The sequence below is a fragment of the Trachypithecus francoisi genome, unplaced genomic scaffold (genome assembly GCF_009764315.1).
Source record: "Trachypithecus francoisi isolate TF-2019V2 unplaced genomic scaffold, Tfra_2.0 Lachesis_group2, whole genome shotgun sequence".
Classification (NCBI taxonomy): domain Eukaryota; kingdom Metazoa; phylum Chordata; class Mammalia; order Primates; family Cercopithecidae; genus Trachypithecus; species Trachypithecus francoisi.
Window position 1 is genome coordinate 119,337,726 of NW_022681465.1, and position 18,881 is coordinate 119,356,606.

Here is an 18,881-nt window from a genome sequence, read left to right on the forward strand (position 1 = left end):
GTCTCTTGGCAGTTCGTTATGTAGGCGTTTTGGGAAACCACTTAGGAACACATTATTTCCCCTCCCCCGCAAAATAATGAAACACAAGGTCTGAAAATTCTCTATTCGACACTGTCAGGAGCAAATTAGGTCAGAATAATGAAGGATGCCAACCTTCTGAGAGAACCTGTGTGAAAAAAGACAGCATGATGTACAAAGGACAGAGGCGGTCTTCTGACCGCCAGGAAATGTCGACTTTACCGCTGACTTTACTGCTGATCGCAGCAGTTTGTCAAACTACCTCTCTCCAGGTGTCAGTCTCCGCCTTTATTGACTTCTGGGTGGAGCAGGGACCCCAGCAAGCCCATTGGCTGGCACATTTCTCACTCATATTGACTGGCATCAAGTTGAGCCTATGCCCGCCAAAGCTATGACACACAATAATGTGTTTGCTGGGATTTCTGACAAGTGACTTTTACCCTTTCCTGCTGGGCGTGAGCCCAGAGCTGTTATATCAATGTGCAATCGTGTGGGATCCGAGGATAAAGCCAACACCATGGAAGCAGGAATTGGAATGAGAGGAAGAAGCCAGACCAGGTGACACCAAAAAACTCCTGGATTAAGATGTGCTTGAAACCTGGGAGATCTATTCCCCTAGGACGTTCAGTTACACCCACCAAAAAACCTCCTGTTTACTTCAGCCAGCTTGAGTTGGGTTTCTGTTACTTGCAACGGAAGCGTTCTGACTGAAAAGAAGACTGTCATGTCAGGATGGAGACTCATGTTGGCCTGAGAGGTGACAAGGCCCCTTACCAGGAGGCTGGGAGAAGATATATGTTCAGAAAGCCGGGCAAGTGCCCAACATCTCCTGAAGGTTTTCTAAAGAACTCCGCTACATCCTCCGAGGAGGAACCATGACTCCCTCTCACACTTGCTCTGTTACTCGCCATTAGTGACAGCAAGAAGAAACCACTGACCCATTGGTTAGACTTGTTTAACCCTAGTGGGGATGGGCTTATACCGAGCTGTTCACATTCTGTCTGGCTCCCTGTAAGACTGGGGGTATACATGGTGTTCGTCATTCATTCATTCATTCATTCATTCACCAAACACTGACTGGACACATACTGTGTGTTAGGCCTTGAATAAATTATTAAGGACAGAGAGGAAGAGAAAGATGTGGTTCCGGCCCACGGTAGTCACAGCCTAGGTGGGGACACAGACAAGCAGACAGCTTCAATACAGAGAGATGCACAGAGCTGTAGGGGCACAGAATGGGTGGCCCTCACTGGCCAGGGAACAAAGTCAGGCAAGACTTTCCAGGCAGTGAGAGTCCTGAAGGGCAGAAGGGGTTACCAGAGCCATGAGGGAACCAGGAAGGCACAGGAGTGTGTGGGGAGGGCAAAGGCGTGTGGGGAGGGCAAAGGCCTGCAGGGAGAGGCCAAGGTGAGGCAGGAGATGCAGGTCTGTCTTCGGAGCTGAATGGCCCCAAAAGTCTAGACACACTCAACAAACCCAGCTCACCAGCAAACACGATTATCGTTTAAAACTTAAGTTCAAACACTGCCCGCCAAAGCTATTTGGAAATGATTTGCAGATAACCCTCCATTCTAGAGCAGCCAACAGGTACCCTTTCTCTTAAGGGGAAATATGAAATATCAAAACATAAAGCAACAAAGCACATTATTTGTGTCTCGAAAGTAATGGATGTCAGGTTTTCTTTTTTTTTTTTTAGATGCAGTTTTGCTCTTGTTGCCCAGGCTGGAGTACAATGGCACAATCTCGGCTCACCACAACCTCTGCCTCCTGGGTTCAAGCAATTCTCCTGCCTCAGCCTCCTGAGTAGCTGGGATTACAGGCGCCCATCACCACACCTGGCTAACGTTTGTATTTTTAATAGAGACGGGGTTTCACCATGTTGGCCGGGCTGGTCTCAAACTCCTAACCTCAAGTGATCCACCCACCTCGGCCTCCCAAAGTGCTGGGATTATAGGCACGAGCCATCACGCCCAGTCATGGATGTCATTTTTAAGTCTGGGAAATTAAAAAAAATTCTAGACTCTAAAGTCGTAGTAGAATGTAAGTCCAATTAAACTCCTTCCCACCCTGCAGCTCACCAGAGACCTCAAATCCTTACCTGGAGGTCAAAGAACTTGCTGTAGCGCCGGTAAATGGCCTCGGTGGAGCCGCTGGACCACGTGACCCGGATGATGTAGACCTGCGGGAATAACAGATGAGATGGGTGTTAACATAACACCAGACATGGCCTCCCAATCTCTGGGACCCAAGGGGAGCACAAGACTCAGAGTCAGAAAGACGTGGGTTTCAGCCTTAGCTCTGCCAATGACTGGCAATGGACAAGTTGCTTGCTGTAAGCCTCAACTCCTTCCTCAATAAAATGGGTATAATAACCCCCAACAGAGTTGTGCAAAGGATGAATGACATCAAGTACCGGGATGCATTGGCACCGCGTCAGCTCAGGAGAAGCTGCTATTTTCAGCACTGCCAGGATTCCTCGCTACCCGCTCAATTCAGTGAGCTACAGGCTGGCTATCTTGCCAGTCATTCCTAAAACCTTGACTTTCATCAGGAGAAGTCACGAAGACGTGCAGCTCTTGGCCATCTTACATTTTCCATGGGTCAGCCCATCATGCTGTCTCCACCAATGAGGACCTGGGCCAAGTTATTTTTTCCCTGAGTCCCAGTTTCTCCTGCGAATGGGGCTAACGGCACCTGCTTCCTCTGCCTCCCAGGATAGATGTGAGGTGCTGAGGAAATTAAGGATGAAGGATCATTTTATAAACCACTGGGCTGTGCTTCCAACCTGTGTCACATGTCACGGCACACACAGAAAACAATACATTGATAACAAATCTGGGCAAACTGAGGTGACTATTGGAGGTCAGAGGCACCTGGCTGGGGCCTTTGGTGGCCCTGGACACACCAGGTAGACCCTTAAGGGCTAAGGGATCAGCACGTCTGTGACCCATTCCTGGACTGTATAAACTGTCTGTTGCTATAGGGTAGTTGTGACAATTAAAACACATGCATAGGTGAAAGCTGTTTGGAAAGAGAGAAATGTCATAGAAACACAAGGCACTCAGTGCTGTTAGAGACCCTGGGGTTTCACAGGCAGGGTCCCTGTCCTCCACGAGCTGAGGGTTAGCAGGAGACACAACGCATACATAAGTGAATATGACTGACTCCTGGGATGCTCCTTCCCCACCTTCAGCTCACCCCCATGGATACAGAAGGTGGGAGGGGTACATTCTCCATTCATGGTGATTGGTTGAAGGGAGAACATATGACTTGAGCTGGGCCAATCAGAGCCAGTAGGAGTCTGCCCTGGGACTTTTTTTTTTTTTTTGAGACGGAGTCTAGCTCTGTTGCCCATGCTGGAGTGCAATGGCACGATCTCGGCTCTCTGCCTCCTGGGTTCAAGAGATTCTCGTGCTTTAGCCTCCCGAGTAGCTGGGATTACAGGCGAGCACCACTGTGCCCGGCTTATTTTTGTATTTTTAGTAGAGACGGGGGTTTCATCATGTTGCTCAGGCTGGTCTTGAACTCCTGACCTCAAGTGATCTGCCTGCGTCAGCCTCCCAAAGTGTTGGGATGCTTGAGCCACCGCGCCTGCCCCACCCTGGGACTTCTGCTCCAACTCTGGAGAAAGCCAAGCTCTTCTCCTGAGGTTGCCAGGCTGTCGGGATGTGGAGCTGCTGGGGGCCACCTATCCTCACCGGGGGTGCGGGGGAGCCTGCCTGAGAAAGGAGCCACCATCCCGATGACACAGTCTAAGCTTACATCCAGCTCTGCCTGAAGCGAAATTTATTCCTGGACTATCCAGTTTCCTGGGCCAATAATTATGTCTTGGGCCACATCCACTCTCTTGAATAACTTTTGCAGCCAGTTCAAGTTCAGTTTCTGACCCACGTAATCCAGTCCAGGTTGATATCGGAAGGGGGCAGGAGAGAGATTTCTGAAGCCTGGAGCCACCACAGTGTAACTGACAGTCACATAGGATTTTAGACAGCAGGAGAGGAAGGCAGCAGCGGCGGGTAGAGGGGAATGAGGGTGGAACAAAGACCAGCTCAGGATGAAGCCGCACTGTGCCTGGCAGCAGTTTCCATAGTGGTTTTAGCCAGAGTCTCTTTTCAAATGAGTTCTTAGGAGAATATTCACATTCCAAACAGAAGAAGAGAGAACAACTTCAGGGGCTATTCACACCAGTGTGAACATCATAGACTTACAGGAGAAGGTTCTTCAGGTGAGAAGAGATGAAAAATGTTAAGATAAATCAGGACAGATTGGAGGTGACCTTGAATGCCAAGCTAAGGAGTTTACCTGGCATGGCCTCGCCAAACCCAATACAGATTATATTTCAAAACATGGCAGAGATGGGGGAGCTTGGGCTCTAGAGTCAAGAAGCTCTGAACTCACACAATTTCCTAACTCCTGGAGCCTCAGCTTTCTTATCGGGTAAAATGGGGTCATCAAGCCTACAGAGTTGTGATGAGCACAAGAGGAAAAGCTCTGAGCACCTTGCCAGGAAGAGAGAAAATGTTCATGAAATCTCGGCACCTTGCTCTCAGACTGCCCAGTACCTACCCCATCCCTGCTCATAAAAACAGGCTCCTTTGACACCAAGAATTTGGGCATCCAGCCCACCCTTCTTCCCTGTCTGTGCTCCCTGTTCCTAGGTAACTCACGGAGCCAGGGAAGAGGCCAAGGCATCCTTTAGGAGGTAAGGGTCACTCATCATCTCAGAAAGGCGACTTTGTGATGTGAAAAAACCCTGAACAGTCGTGGTGAGTTTTACTTAAAAAGAATACTTCAAATGTGTTTCTCAGCTTTCCACCCTGCTTCACCAAGACTCCAGCATGGAGATTTTGAATGGTTTACATTCATTCACTTATTCACTCTTCAACATCTATTAAGCACTGACTGCATGCCAGGCCCTCTGCTAGGGGCTAAGATACTATGGGGAGCAAGGCAGACCCAGACCCTGCCCTTGTTAAGTGGAGAGACGGGCAATAAACCAGCAAACCTGCCAACATGCTGGGGAAGACCTCAAAGTCTGCATGAGGGTGGTAGGCGCGGGGGCCGGCTACTTAGATGTGGGGGTCTTAGAAGGGAAGGCCTATCTGAGGAGGCAACCTTTGAACTGAGATCTGAAGGGTGAGGAGCTGGTTGAGAGCTGAGGAAAGGGTGTGCAGGCAAAAAGAAAAGTGGGAACGAACATGCGGCGGCAGGAAAATGCTTGCCTGTGTGTGTGAGGAACAGGAGACTATGAGAGCCGACAGCACTGCGGGAGGAAGGGGCTGAGCGGGGGAGGAGGCGGCAGCTGATGACGAGGGGCTTGCAGGCTACAGAGAAGCGTCTGGATTTCATTCTATTGAAGAGTTTGAAGGGGTGGGGGAGGCGTGCGACAGGATCCAGGGTACTGTTTAAAAATATCCACGCGTATCCCTCCAGCTGCTGTGTGGAAATGGCTTGAAGAGGGGCAGGGACACCAGTAAGGCACCTTTTGCACTACTGACAGGAAGTCAGAGCTGGAGGGGACCACAGAATGCAGCTCATTAAAGGGCCGCACCTGCCAGATGGGTAAACTGAGGGCCAGAAAGGGAAAATACCGTACCAAAGGTCCCCACCTCCGGGGATGCTTAAGCAAGGTTTGAATGACTGTCAAGGAGGACACTGCCAACGGGGATTAAAAAACAAAGAAAAATTGTCAAAGAATGGATTTTTTTCTTAAAACCAACAAAAAGCACACTCCCATAAATGGAAAAAAAAATTCTGCTTACACACTTCATCCTTGATCTCTTGTTTACAATTTTTAAAGTTCTGAACATACGGTACAAGGATTCTGCAGCAAGCCTAATTGGTTTATTGGAATCAACCCCTGAACACAACGTGACGTCTGCATTTTTAGGCAGAGACCTAATTTTTTTTTTTTTTTTTTTGAGGCGGAGTCTCCCTCTGTCGCCCGGACTGGAGTGCAGTGGCCGGATCTCAGCTCACTGCAAGCTCTGCCTCCCGGGTTTACGCCATTCTCCTGCCTCAGCCTCCCGAGGAGCTGGGACTACAGGCGCCCGCCACCTCGCCCGGCTAGTTTTTTTATTTTTTATTTTAGTAGAGACGGGGTTTCACCGTGTTAGCCAGGATGGTCTCGATCTCCTGACCTCGTGATCCGCCCGTCTCGGCCTCCCAAAGTGCTGGGATTATAGGCTTGAGCCACCGCGCCCGGCCCAGAGACCTAATTTTTTAATGAGAGCTGTCCTAGCGCAGGGCTTTGTCTCCATCCTGGGTTTGGGGGCTGCTGAGAGAGCACGCACCCTGGGTCACAGAGCCAGCTCTGCTGCTGGAGAAACTCGCTAGGCACTCACCTCTCTGGCCACCCACCCTTCTCTCTAAAACGAGGACTTGAGGGGTAAGCCACAATAGCTAACAGAGATGGGGCCAACGCCCGGCACGCACAAAGACTGCAACGTTAAGCTTCCCCTCACAATGGTCATCCCATGTCCCTGCTTGTCTGGTACCTTCCCCTCCTTTTTGTAACAGAATGCCGATTTCCCATGGGGAATCCCTCCTCTGGTCTTCAAGATGGGAGTGGGCATGTCTCCCTCCCAGGCCCGGCCAACCACAGCCCTGCTGATGAATGATGGTTCAGGGATGGGCACATGACGAATGAGACCAAATTCCAGGACTTTTGATGGCACTCTCAGGGAAGAGACCATTTTGCCTGCTCAGTGGCTGCTGGGAGAACCTACACCAGGAATTTCCCATGGAAAGTGCCTGTCACACAGAAGAAAGCAGAGCTAGAGGGAGAGAGGAGGGCTCAGACCCCTTGGCAACATTTGAACCCCTGGATCCAGCCTGAATCCGGGACATTTCCCAGATGCAAGCCAAAAGAGTCCTTTTCTTGTTCACACCAGTTTGATTTGGTGTCTGTTACTTGCAACCAGTGCAATCCTAACACCCTCAACCTTTACTTTTTTATATCCCCAACCCAGGTAATACTTAGTGGCTTGGTGCTAAGGAATTAAAGACTTCCTCATCATAGTAGTATTCACAAGAGCCCAAAGATGGAAACCACCCAAGTGTCCATTGGTGGATGCGTGCATAAATAAAATGTGGTTTAGACATGAAATGGGACATTATTCAGCTCTACAAAGAAAGAAAATTCGGACACATGCTACCCTATGAATGAACCTTAAGGATATTAGGCTCTGTGAAATAAGCCAGTCACATAGAACAAATACTGTATGATTACAGGAGGTGCCTGCAGTAGTCAAACTCATAGACAGAAAGGAGAATAGTGGCTGCCAGAATGGGTAGAATGGGGAGTGGTTACTTTTCATTGTTTTGAGATGAGGTCTCACTGTGTCACCCAGGGTGGAGTATGGTGGTGTGATCACAGCTCACTGCAACCTCAAATTCCTGGGCTCAAGAGATCCTCCCACCTCAGCCTCGCAAGTAGCTGGGACTACAAGCATGTGCCAGTATGCCTGGTCAATTTTATTATTATTATTTTTTGTAGAGACAAGGTCTCGCTTTATTGCCTAGGCTGGTATCGAACTCCTGGCTCAAGTGATCTTCCCGTCTCGGTACTAGGATACAGCCGTGAGCCACCAGGCCTGGCTGGGAGTTGTTGTTGTTTTTTTTTTTTTTTTTTTTTTGAGACGGAGTCTCGCTCTGTCGCCCAGGCTGGAGTGCAGTGGCCGGATCTCAGCTCACTGCAAGCTCCGCCTCCCGGGTTCCCGCCATTCTCCTGCCTCAGCCTCCGGAGTAGCTGGGACTACAGGCGCCCGCCACCGCGCCCGGCTAGTTTTTTGTATTTTTTTTAGTAGAGACGGGGTTTCACCGTATTAGCCAGGATGGTCTCGATCTCCTGACCTCGTGATCCGCCCGTCTCGGCCTCTCAAAGTGCTGGGATTACAGGCTTGAGCCACCGCGCCCGGCCATGGGAGTTGTTGTTTAATGGGTGCAGAGTTTCAGTCTAGGGAGAGGAAAAAAGTTCTGGCGATAGATGGTGGTGACGGTTGCATAACAGTGTGAGTGTACTTAATGCCACTGAACTGTACGCTAGGAAATGACTGAAATGTTAAGTTTTATGTTATATGTGTTACCACAATATGAAACAAAGGTTTTTTTTTGTTTTGTTTTGTTTTGTTTTTTTAGATGGAGTATTGCTCTGTCACCCAGGCTGGAGTGCAGTGGGGTGATCTTGGCTCACCGCAACCTCCACCTACCAGGTTCGAGAAATTCTCTGCCTCAGCCTCCCGAGTAGCTAGGATTCCAGTTGCCTGCCACCATGCCCGGCTAATTTTTTGTATTTTCAGTAGAGACGGGGTTTCACCATCTTAGCCAGGCTTATCTTGAACTCCTGACCTCGTGATCCACCCACCTCAGCCTCCCAAAGTGCTGGGATTACAGGCGTGAGCCACCGCACCCGGCCAAAGAAACAATTTTTTAAAGCAGATTTCCTGCAGAGATTTACATACTCCATGTCATGTGCCCTGGAAATGACACTAAAACTTACTCCACGGCACAGCCTTCAAAACATGAGCCTCACATCTGAGAAACAACTTCTATGCAGAATATATTTCTTGAACTCTTGGTTGTAAGGAAACAACCAACCAGATTACAAGATGGACAAAAGACTTGAAGAGACACTTCATCCAAGAGGACTTATGGAGGGCAAGGGAGCACATGAAATATGGTCACTGCCACTAGCGAGACAAAGTGAAACCAGGAGGAGATGCCATTACTCATCTATCAGAATGGCTAAGATGAAAATAGTGACAATAACAAGTGCTGATGAAAATGCACAGCAACTGGAACCCTCACGCACTGCTGGTGGGGAAGCAAAACGCCACAGCCACTCTGGGAAGATCCTCAGTGGGCGCTGAACCAGCAAGTGAAAGGTTGTTGAACAGGACACCCACGTGGTGTCAAAGTATAACCTGATGATTACTTTCCCAGCCAGGCAGGGGAAAAATGTATAACTCTACAACTGTAACCAGGCGACCAAACCTAGCCTCGTGGATAGAGGGACAATCCAGTCACTGTGTGGCCCTCGAGGTGATGCAATATGAAGTATACACAATCTGCTGTTGGTATTGTTGCCAACAATGTTTAACTTGAGCTCAAGCTCTTGACCTAGGTTCTAATTTACAAGAAATACAAGAGGCAGAGGAACAAGATAAACGACATCATAAGGAAGCAGACAGATCTGGAATGGGGAATGTTCTACAAGTCAACTAGCAGGGCACAGCTCAGATGCTACTGCCTCCAGAAGCCCTCTGTGACTGCTCACTGCCCACCGGTATGAGGTCGGGTGCCCCTGCTATAGGTCTCCTTGGCACCCACTTTCCCATCACAAAGCCAATTAACTCTTTACTGAAATTGCTCAAGTGTCTGATTTCCTGCTGGGTTCTAAGTTTCACGCGAGCAAGGACCTGGCCTGTCTTGTTAACGGACTGCTGTATGCCCAGCACTGGGCAGGGTGGAAAAATCTATGCTTCGTGAATAAATGGGGAAGAAAATAAGATGCTAGGAGGCCAAGCCCTCACAGAGAGGAGCGCCTCTCCTCTGCAGGCCTTTGGTCTGTAGAAAGGGACCCTGGCCATGTTGCTGAGGTGGTCCTGCCCCCTTGCTTTTCCTCTCTGACCCCTGTGCTGCTTCACCACCATCTGCAAACACCCCTGCCCCATGGGAGCAACATGTTTTAGGGAGCAGCTGGGACTCCTTCCCTCTGCTCAAGGAACAAGGAAGCACAGAAACCACAACTGGGGTTAGAGGGTCACGGAGGTTTCCTTCTGTTCCCAGACAGGATTTGAGCCGGAATCATCCACCCTTTAAATCTGTTCTTACACAATCTCAGCAGCAGGGCCTGTGTAATCTAACCAAGTCCAGACTCTCCAACCTGACTGCAAACCCAGTTTCACCAGGAACAGAAGTCCTGGGTTTCCTCACTTCCTCTAAGTCAGTGAGAAGCCGAACTGGTGGTGAAGGGAGGGTGGGAGGCATTGGGGTGGGGTGTGCTGAGCCAGGATCCTTTTGCAGAGGTGGGTAGATGGCTGAACTTGGTCTCTTCCAAATCCCCGAGCCAGCAGGCCACGCTAACACTTCCCATGTTTTCCTAGCAAGGGACGGAGGCTCAGAAGTACAGTGCCTACAGTCGCACAGCTATGACGTGCAGAGTAAGAACTCTAACCTAGGTCACCTCTAATCCTGCCACGCCATGCCCCAGCTTGGCTGCAGCTGGAGCGTGGGCCAGCAGGGAGATGTCTGCTCACCCTCCTAACTGTCAGAGTGACCAGCAGATCGTCCTACTGTTCTGTGAGGTTGTAGAGTTCTAGGGTTACAATGGCCTGGATTTATATCCTGCTTCCTTCTCAACTAGCTTTGTGCTCTTGGGAAAGTGGCTTAACCCCCATGACTCAGTTTCCTCATCTGTAAAAAATGAGGTCTGCAATACTACTAACTGCAAAGTTGGGGTGAGGATGAAATGAGAACATGCATGTAGATTCTTTCGCTCAGAGCCTGGATATGGTAAATGTTCCATAAAGAGAAACTGTCAGCAGCAGCATCATTATGAGCAGAGGGTCACAGAGGTGAGGGAACCCTTGTCCCTGCTCCTTCTCCCTACAAATGAACTTTCCACAGCCCGTCCCACCTCTCTCCATCCCACACCCATCTCCCTGGGCTCTGCCCTCTCCATCTGTCCTTTCTGTTCTCTGGGTCCCACAGGGGTGCAGGGGAATGGCCCCCATAGTCCTGGGAACACAGGCCCACCGTGCCTGAGCCCGGGGCACAGGTTTCTCAGCTGCCAGAGAGTCAGGACTCTGTCCCTCCCCATGGGTGCCTGTGGGGAAGGCCCTGACACCCCCACCCACCCCGGGCCTCAGTCTGAATGGAAGGGAGCCATTATCTGGCCCAAATGCCAACTGCCACACACTCAAGAGCCTGACTGGCGCCTGGGCTTCATTTTCCCTGGTTTTCCTCCTCTACTTAGGGTTGAGAACTCTCCCAGGTCAGCCTGACCTTGCCAGGAGCTGACATTGGGAGGAACAGTGACACGGCTCATGGATGGTGTTAGGTGTTTTGTGGCCTGGGCCAGAATAACCCTCTTCCTCTGAGGACCAACCTGTCCCAGGGCCTCCAAAAGCCACTTTTCTTAAACTTGACCACTTTGAAAAGGCAGGAAAGAAAACCAAACCCCTGGCCAACGTCCCACTTGAGAAGTAACCACCTGTTCTTTTTTTTTTTTTTTTTTTTTTTTTTTGAGATGGAGTCTCCTTCTGTCACTCAGGCTGAAGTGCAGTGGTGCGATCTCAGCTCAATGCAACCTCCACATCCCGGGTTCAAGCGATTTTCGTTCTTCAGCCTCCCAAGTAGCTGGGATTACAGATGCCCATCACCACTCCTGGCTAATTTTTGTATTTTTAATAGAGACAGGGTTTCACCATGTTCCCAAGGCTGGTCTCGAACTTCTGGTCTCAGGTGACCCACCCGCCTCAGCCTCCCAAAGTGCTGGGATTACAGGCTTGAGCCACCGCCTCCAGGCTGTAACCACCTGTTCTGCCTAACCCCCATGGCCACAGCTGATTGGCCCATGGAGTCACGTGATCCAAGCCCGGCCAATCAGGTTTTTTCTTTCTCAGAAATCTGGGATCAGCCCTGAGCAAGCAAGCTCCATCCAGTAGAGCTGCAACCCGGAGCCATGCTCCAAACACTAGGTCTGCAGAGAGGATAAGTGAAGGAGAGGTGTCAGGAGAAGAGCGACGGGGAGAGCCTGACTTGGCTTCGGGCAGTAACTCCAGTTCCTGCTTCCCAGGCCCGCCAGCCCACCGGAGGCTTCTATGACGCACAACAGGGGCTGGGCCTTTCAGCTAATTCCACTTTTGGCATGATGAGGGTTTTTGTGCAACTAAAACAATTCCATGAATTACAGGGGAAAAGTTCAGGCATTATCTTAGGTAAAAAGAACAAGCTAAAACAATGTAATCTCAATCTCAAAAAAATTCTGTAATGATATCAACTGTATATAAATGCGTGTGGACACAGACACCCATTGCACACACACACCGTTGATGCTCATTGTTTGCGGTAGTTACGTTCTGTAAAGTGACTGAGAACACTGATTTAGCAAATACCTTAGGAGAAATACAGGGTTAGGGTCTTTTGAGTCTATGTTTTGTTTTTGTCAAGTGATCAATACATAACTTTGTTGCATGTGTGTTTCTGTTTAAAGATACCTTATTTAGGCTGGGCGCAGTGGCTTGTAATCCTAGGTTATGCCTGTAGTCCTAGCACTTTGGGAGGCCGAGGCGAGCGGATCACCTGAGGTCAGGGGTTTGAGACCAGTCTGGCCAATATGGTGAAACGCCATCTCTACTAAAAATACAAAAATCACCCAGGCGTGTGGGCGCCTGTAATCCCAGCTACTGGAGAGGCTGGGGCAGGAGAATCGCTTGAACCTGGGAGACGGAGGTTGTAGTGAGCCAAGATTGTGCTACTGCACTCCAGCCTGGACAACAGAGTGAGACTCCGTCTCAAACAACCAACCAACCAACCTTATTTAATATGCATGGTTAATTCATCAACATTGAACTCACAGTCAACAGCACTACAACTCGTGCCTGAATGAAGCTTCTCCATAGGCACATCACAGCCATCTTGCATTTAGGCTCACCAGACAGCATGTCAGCATGGCATTTGTGGGCCATACTAAACAGCAAAATCAACAAAAAGCACAAAAATGTACAAATGCAGCACTCATAGACTAGGACACGGATTATTGTTAAGAGTATGGGAGCTGCTGGCCGGGCATGGTGGCTCAAGCCTGTAATCCCAGCACTTTGGGAGGCCGAGACGGGTGGATCACGAGGTCAGGAGATCGAGACCACCCTGGCTAACACGGTGAAACCCCGTCTCTACTAAAAAATACAAAAAACTAGCCAGGCGAGGTGACGGGCGCCTGTAGTCCCAGCTACTCGGGAGGCTGAGGCAGGAGAATGGCGTGAACCCGGGAGGCAGAGCTTGCAGTGAGCTGAGATCCGGCCACTGCACTCCAGCCCAGGCGACACAGCGAGACTCCGTCTCAAAAAAAAAAAAAAAAGAGTATGGGAACTGAAACGAGGGGGGGTGTTGCTCATTCAACCTCAGCTGGGAACGTGCATGTTGGGTGACTCAAATTTTTCACCGCTCTGCACATGCCCATATCCAAAAATGCCCACAAAAGTGCTTCGAGTATTGCTTTTGAGTTACAAATAAATTTCAGCAAGTAGGCAAATTTGCAAACACGAAATCTATGAATAATGAGGATTGACTGGCTGGGCGCGGTCCACCTGTAATCCCAGCATTTTGGGAGGCTGAGGCAGGCGGATCACCTGAGGTTAAGAGTTCAAGACCAGCCTGGCCAACATGGTGAAACCCTATCTCTACTAATAATACAAAAATTAGCCAGGCATTGTGGTGCATGCCTGTAATTCCAGCTACTCGGGAGGCTGAGGGAGAAGAATCACTTGAATCCGGGAGGTGGAGATTGCAGTGAGCTGAGGTCATGCTTTGCACTCCAGCCTGGTCAACAAGAGCGAAACTCTGTCTCAAAAAAAAGAAAGGGGGCAGGAGGCGGGGAGGAATTGACTGTACCATATCTAAATGTGTGTTTATGAGTTTGTATACACACACACACAGAGTTATGCACCACCTAACATTTTCCAATGATGGACCGCATATACAACAGTGGTTCCATAAGATTATAACACAGTATTTCTATAAAACTTTTCTATGTAACACATGGCAAGTATTTGTATATTCTACACAAATACCATTGTGTTACAATTGCCTACAGTATTCAGTACAGTAACACAGTTTACAGGTTTGTAGGCCAGGAGCCATAAGCTATACCACAGAGCATAGGTGTGTAGTAAGACTACGCCATCTAGGTTTGTATAAGTACGCACTATGATATTCACAAGATGAAACTGCCTAGCAACACATTTCTCAGAACTATCCCTGTCGTTAAATGACACGTGACCATGCATATATATGTCAGTGGTTCGCTTTGGGGTGGTATGAATATGGGGGACTTTAACAATTCTGTTCTTGATGCTTGTACTTTCCAGATTTTTTACACTTTATTTTCTTTTATAATCAGAAAAAAATGTCACTTTCTAGGAGCACTGAAAGAAACCTGTCTGTGGGGGCACTTTCTTGTCTTGAACCCCAGGCCAGCATCTTCTCCGTTACCCTGGCTCAGTCCTAGGGCCCTCAAGGAGCCCCTGCCGGGTGCCAGCCCAGCTGATGGCGCAGGGATGCCCGGGGTGGGGGTGGGAGGACACTGGCTCACCAGCCGTGGAGCCAGCAGATGGGCCCCAACCGGAACTTACTATGGGAGTGAGGTTAAGTCCTTGACCTCTTACAGCCTCTCTGTTCTCTGAAAAACAGAGATAAAGTCCATCCTACCTTGCAGGCTAAGCTCTCCAGAAATGGAAAGATCTCTAGAAAGGAATCCATGTTGTCGGAATCTCTGCTCATGGGACTTGAGGGCAAATGTTTACTGAATGTTTCCCAACCCTTCACCTCCTTGCGGGGTCTAACTCCAGTCTAAGGGGATGGGGACTGCCAGTGTCCAGAGGGCCCCAATAAGCATGCAGGAATTTGGCCCCATTTCCAAGCAGTAACAGCTAAGGGGTCAGCTCTTCCATGAATAAAGTGCTAACATTCAATAGCAGAGTAGACTGACTACAGTTAACAACAGCGTATTGTGTATTTCAAAATAGCTAGAAGAGAGGACTTGAAATGCTCTCAACACATAGAAATGACAAATATTTGAGGGGATGGACACCCCAAATGCCCTGACTTGATCATTACACACTCTACGCATGCAACAAAATATCATAAATGTCCCATGAAAATGGACAAATATTATGTATCAATAAAATATAAAAAGATTTAAGCCAGTATCAAGCTTAGAGGCTCTTGAAAAACAACAGGGCCAGGCTATCAACAGGCCAAGATACCTCTGCAAGCCCCTGGCACCCCTGGGTTAGCTGACATTCTCATCCTTGCCGACCCACTGGCCCAGATCTCTGCACAGGGCTGTAGCTCTTGGAAAGGCCCCAGAACTCCATCGATGCGCTGTCTCCAGGGTAAGCTGATGTGAAACAGCTGCCGCCTGCTTCCCCTGCCTCCGGAGCTCTATGAGCTCCTAAGTTTTCACCACGTGAACTGGAAAACAAGGTAAAAGTGCTGGGATGACAGACGTGAGCCACCGCACCCAGCAGGTCTCCTTTCTTAAAGAAGGAACAGAAGACCTCAGAACAGGCGACACTAGCCAGGAAGAACTTAACACATTGATTTTTCTCTTTCTTTTGAATTTCATTTCCTTCTATTTTTAGCAAGTGCTACTCCTGGTTTTCCCCAGGTATAGTAGACAGCTGAAATTTCCATTTAAAAGTAATTTAAGTAAAAATGTGAGTCAATTTGAAGAATAATACCGTATTAGGAATATAGACTGTAGGGAGCTTGTGGGTATGTCAAAAATTATGATGGTGCTGGTAAGATTGAGAATGAGGATGGTCCTGTGTTCGTGGAATTCCTTGCCATTCTCACTGTATCTGGAGGTGTGTGTTTGAGACAGGGTGTTGCTCCCTCTGTCATCCAGGTTGGTATACAGTGGTGTAATCACAGCAGCCTCGAATTCCCAGGCTCAAGCGATTCTCCAGCCTCAGTCTCCCGAGTAGGTGGAATTACAGGCATGTACCACCATGCCTGGCTAATAAAAATTTTTTTTTGTAGAGATGGGATCTTAGTATGCTGACCAGGGTGGTCTAGAACTCCTTGCCTCAAGCAATCTACCTGCCTCAGCCTCCCAAAGTGCTGGAATTATAGGTGCGAGCCACCACACACAGCCAAGTTTTGTTTTTTTTTATAGATCAACAGCTATAACCTTTCTGAATTCAGGGCCCTCTCCTGGCTCTACAGGGCTGGTGGATAGCCAGGAACAAATTGGGTGACTGAAGACAACATCTCAAGAGAAGGCACAAATGGGGCCGGGACGGTTTCCTTGCAGGGGCTGTGAGAAAGGAGCATCCGCGAGACAGAACTCTGTGGTCCATTAGCAATGTCTGCCAGGGGCAGGGGCTGATGCTACCTACTTAGCATCCCTGGTCTAGATCAATCCCTCCATTTTACCAATGAAGATAGGGAGGTGCTGGCCGAGAGGTGCAGTGACTTGCTTAGGGTTACACTCTCAGCTGTGGACTCTTTCTGCTTCTATGACAGTGTCTGAATTTCTTTGCAAGTTCCTTGTGCCCCTCTGGGCCTCTTGCATAAGAGACTTACCCAGAGAGCTTTAATCTGGAGGGCTCTTAGAAGTGACTCAGGCCAGCAGTGAAACTGGCCTCCAAGAAGCCCCAGGATCCTGGAGAGGCCCTGTGGGTGGGCTTTTGGGCCGTCCACCCTAGTTTCCATAGCGCAGTGCCACTTTTGGCTCTTCTGTATACACTGCAGGTATAACCCAGCAGCCTGCAGCCAAATCACCACCAGAACTGCCCCTATAAAGGGCCTCGGCTCCTTCACTGGCCACAGCCCTATTTTGCCTGCTTCAGGCAGACAACAAAGGGTTCCAGGCCTTTAAAGCATTTGAAAACCCTCTTCTAGACTACCCTTTGTTCTATAGTTAGGGATATGAGGCCAGAGGGGAAAGGGACTTGCCCAAGGCCACGTAGCCAGCAGGAAGCAAAGCTGGAACCAGAAGCCAGGGCTATCATCGGGAGGTGCTGAGAATGCGGGCCCTCTGTTCCAGACTGCTGTTTCTCATACCTACGAAACAGTAGAAGCCTGCGGAGATGAAGGGAGCAAATATGCTGTCACTCATGCAGTGCACAGAGGAGCTAGGGCTTCCCGCTCACAAGCCACACAGCTTCTGCAGCAGGCCATTAGGCCATGATTGCTAAAGCCATCCTGCTCTGCAGCCAGAGCAAGCTTAAATGCCAAAGCACATGCAGCTCTGGGCTCGAAGAGCAGTGCTGGCTTCAAGATCCAGGCGAACTCATTTCCCGCAGAGAAGGGTTCAGGACTCTGTCTGAGGGTTCCTAGGAATCCACAGACCCCAGTTTCAGAAGGCAGCTGTAAGAGGGGCTTTTGAATGAAGCTCCCACACTGGTTGGGTTCCCAGGTGGCAGAACCTGGGAAGAGCTTGGGAGTTAGTGACCGGCTGGGTTGCAGATGCCTTGCTCTGGGAACATGCTGTCTTGGTCACGCAGGCCCAAGGTGGATAAGTATGGTCCTCGTAGGTGACGGGGGAGGGCAAGAAACAAGGGCAAGGGAGAGATGGAGAGCGAGGAGAGGGCAGGGCGGTCGGAGGGAGCTCCACGGGCTTGACTAACGGGAAACCTGACTCTGTCATTCTTCGTGGAGACCCTGGGTTCCCTTTGGTTCTGATCTGTTGACTGTCCCTAGCTTTGTGCCCAACATCTGGCCTATACAGGTCAGCCCCTCCAACCTCTTTTTGGAACTGCAGCACCCAAAGTTTGTTTGATTTCCCAACACCCCACAGCAGCATCACCACCAGAAGTGCTGAAGGGGGAGAGGAGGAAACTGAGGCACAGAGCCATGCTGCGCCTAAGGTCGAGAGGCTGGGAAGTGGGTGACATGAGATCCATTCCCAGCCCTGCCAGCCTCCAAAGCCTCTTCACTTTCTTCTCCCAGCATCCCAGGGCCTTGGGTCTCCTGGCCCCAGGCCAGAACTTTCCGATCTCCACATCAGCGCCAGGAATCACCAAGCTCAGACTCTGCAGCAAGTGACACACTGGAGGTGGCAGGCTGCCAATATTTTTTCCCCCCAATTTTTTCAATTAAGTGAATGCTTGGATGAGGGCCCAAATACAAGTGCTTGTGGTGTCTCGCGTCAGATGAGACGCTCTAGCTTCAGGGCTGTGTTCCTACTGTGCTGTGTCCACAGAGCACGCAGCGAAGGCTCCAGTGGCTGGTTGAGCTGAGGGCTCTGCCTATCCCTGTGTGCAGAGGTGTGCCAAATGGGGAAATGGGGGTAGGAGTAGGGGGAGAGGAGCAGCCTCCAAAGTGGGAATCTGATCTCTCTCCCGCTGCCTCAAACTCTTCAGCTCATTCATTCATTCATTCATTTATTCGGCATATACACAGAGACCTACTGTGCACCAGGCTCTGCTAGAAGGGCCTCCAGCGAGAAGGAGAACACACCACACAGGCACAACGTGGGGCTTAGGGGCCTCTGCAGCCTGCCCCTCTCTGCTCCGGCCTGGCTGGCTTTCTCTTGCCTCCAGGGCTCAATGTCTGCCACTGCCTCTGGCGGGAACACTTCCTCTCCTTTCCCTGCTCAGTTCCTCTTCACTTCTCTAGCATCAGCCTAGAAGTCACCTCTCCTTGGAAGCCTTCCTGGACACCCCAAGTCTCAGTCTAGCTCCCATTCTCGGAGTTCCCACAGGGCTAGGGCCACCTTCTCTCAGAGCCTGTTCCTCTAGGGGTGCTGGTCTGTTTGTATTACTGTACCCCCACTATCCTGGGGGCCCTCAGGGGCAGGGCCGGGTTTGTCTATTCACCATGGTCCCCCCAGTGCCTGGTGACAATGAGCTCTCAGGAAATGTCTGGTAAAAGAGACAAAAAGCCGAAACAGGGCCACACAGTCAAAAACCAAGGTGACCTCACTCAAGGCTCTGTGTGTCCAGAGAGTAACAATGCTCGTGAAATAGCTGAATGAACAGCTCTATTGCCAAGGGTACCAGAAACAAAGCGGGCTTTGTCACAGAGGGAACGCAGGCATGGGACCCAACCCAAAAACAGAAGTTCACATTCCACCCCAGGGTTTCTCCGAAGAGGTAATGGCGAAAAACAGGATCCCCAGGAGCAACTGA

General features: G+C 49.9%; 1 protein-coding gene across 2 annotated transcripts in view; it reads right to left on the reverse strand.

Moving 5' to 3' along the window:
- SH3PXD2B (SH3 and PX domains 2B) overlaps window positions 1–18,881 on the reverse strand; it is a 124,152-nt gene that overhangs the window by 83,433 nt on the left and 21,838 nt on the right. For both annotated transcript variants that reach the window (XM_033180305.1, XM_033180306.1), the window contains exon 2: window positions 2,117–2,197. In XM_033180305.1, the coding sequence (XP_033036196.1) occupies window positions 2,117–2,197 (81 nt within the window). The remainder of the gene's footprint in view (window positions 1–2,116; window positions 2,198–18,881) is intronic.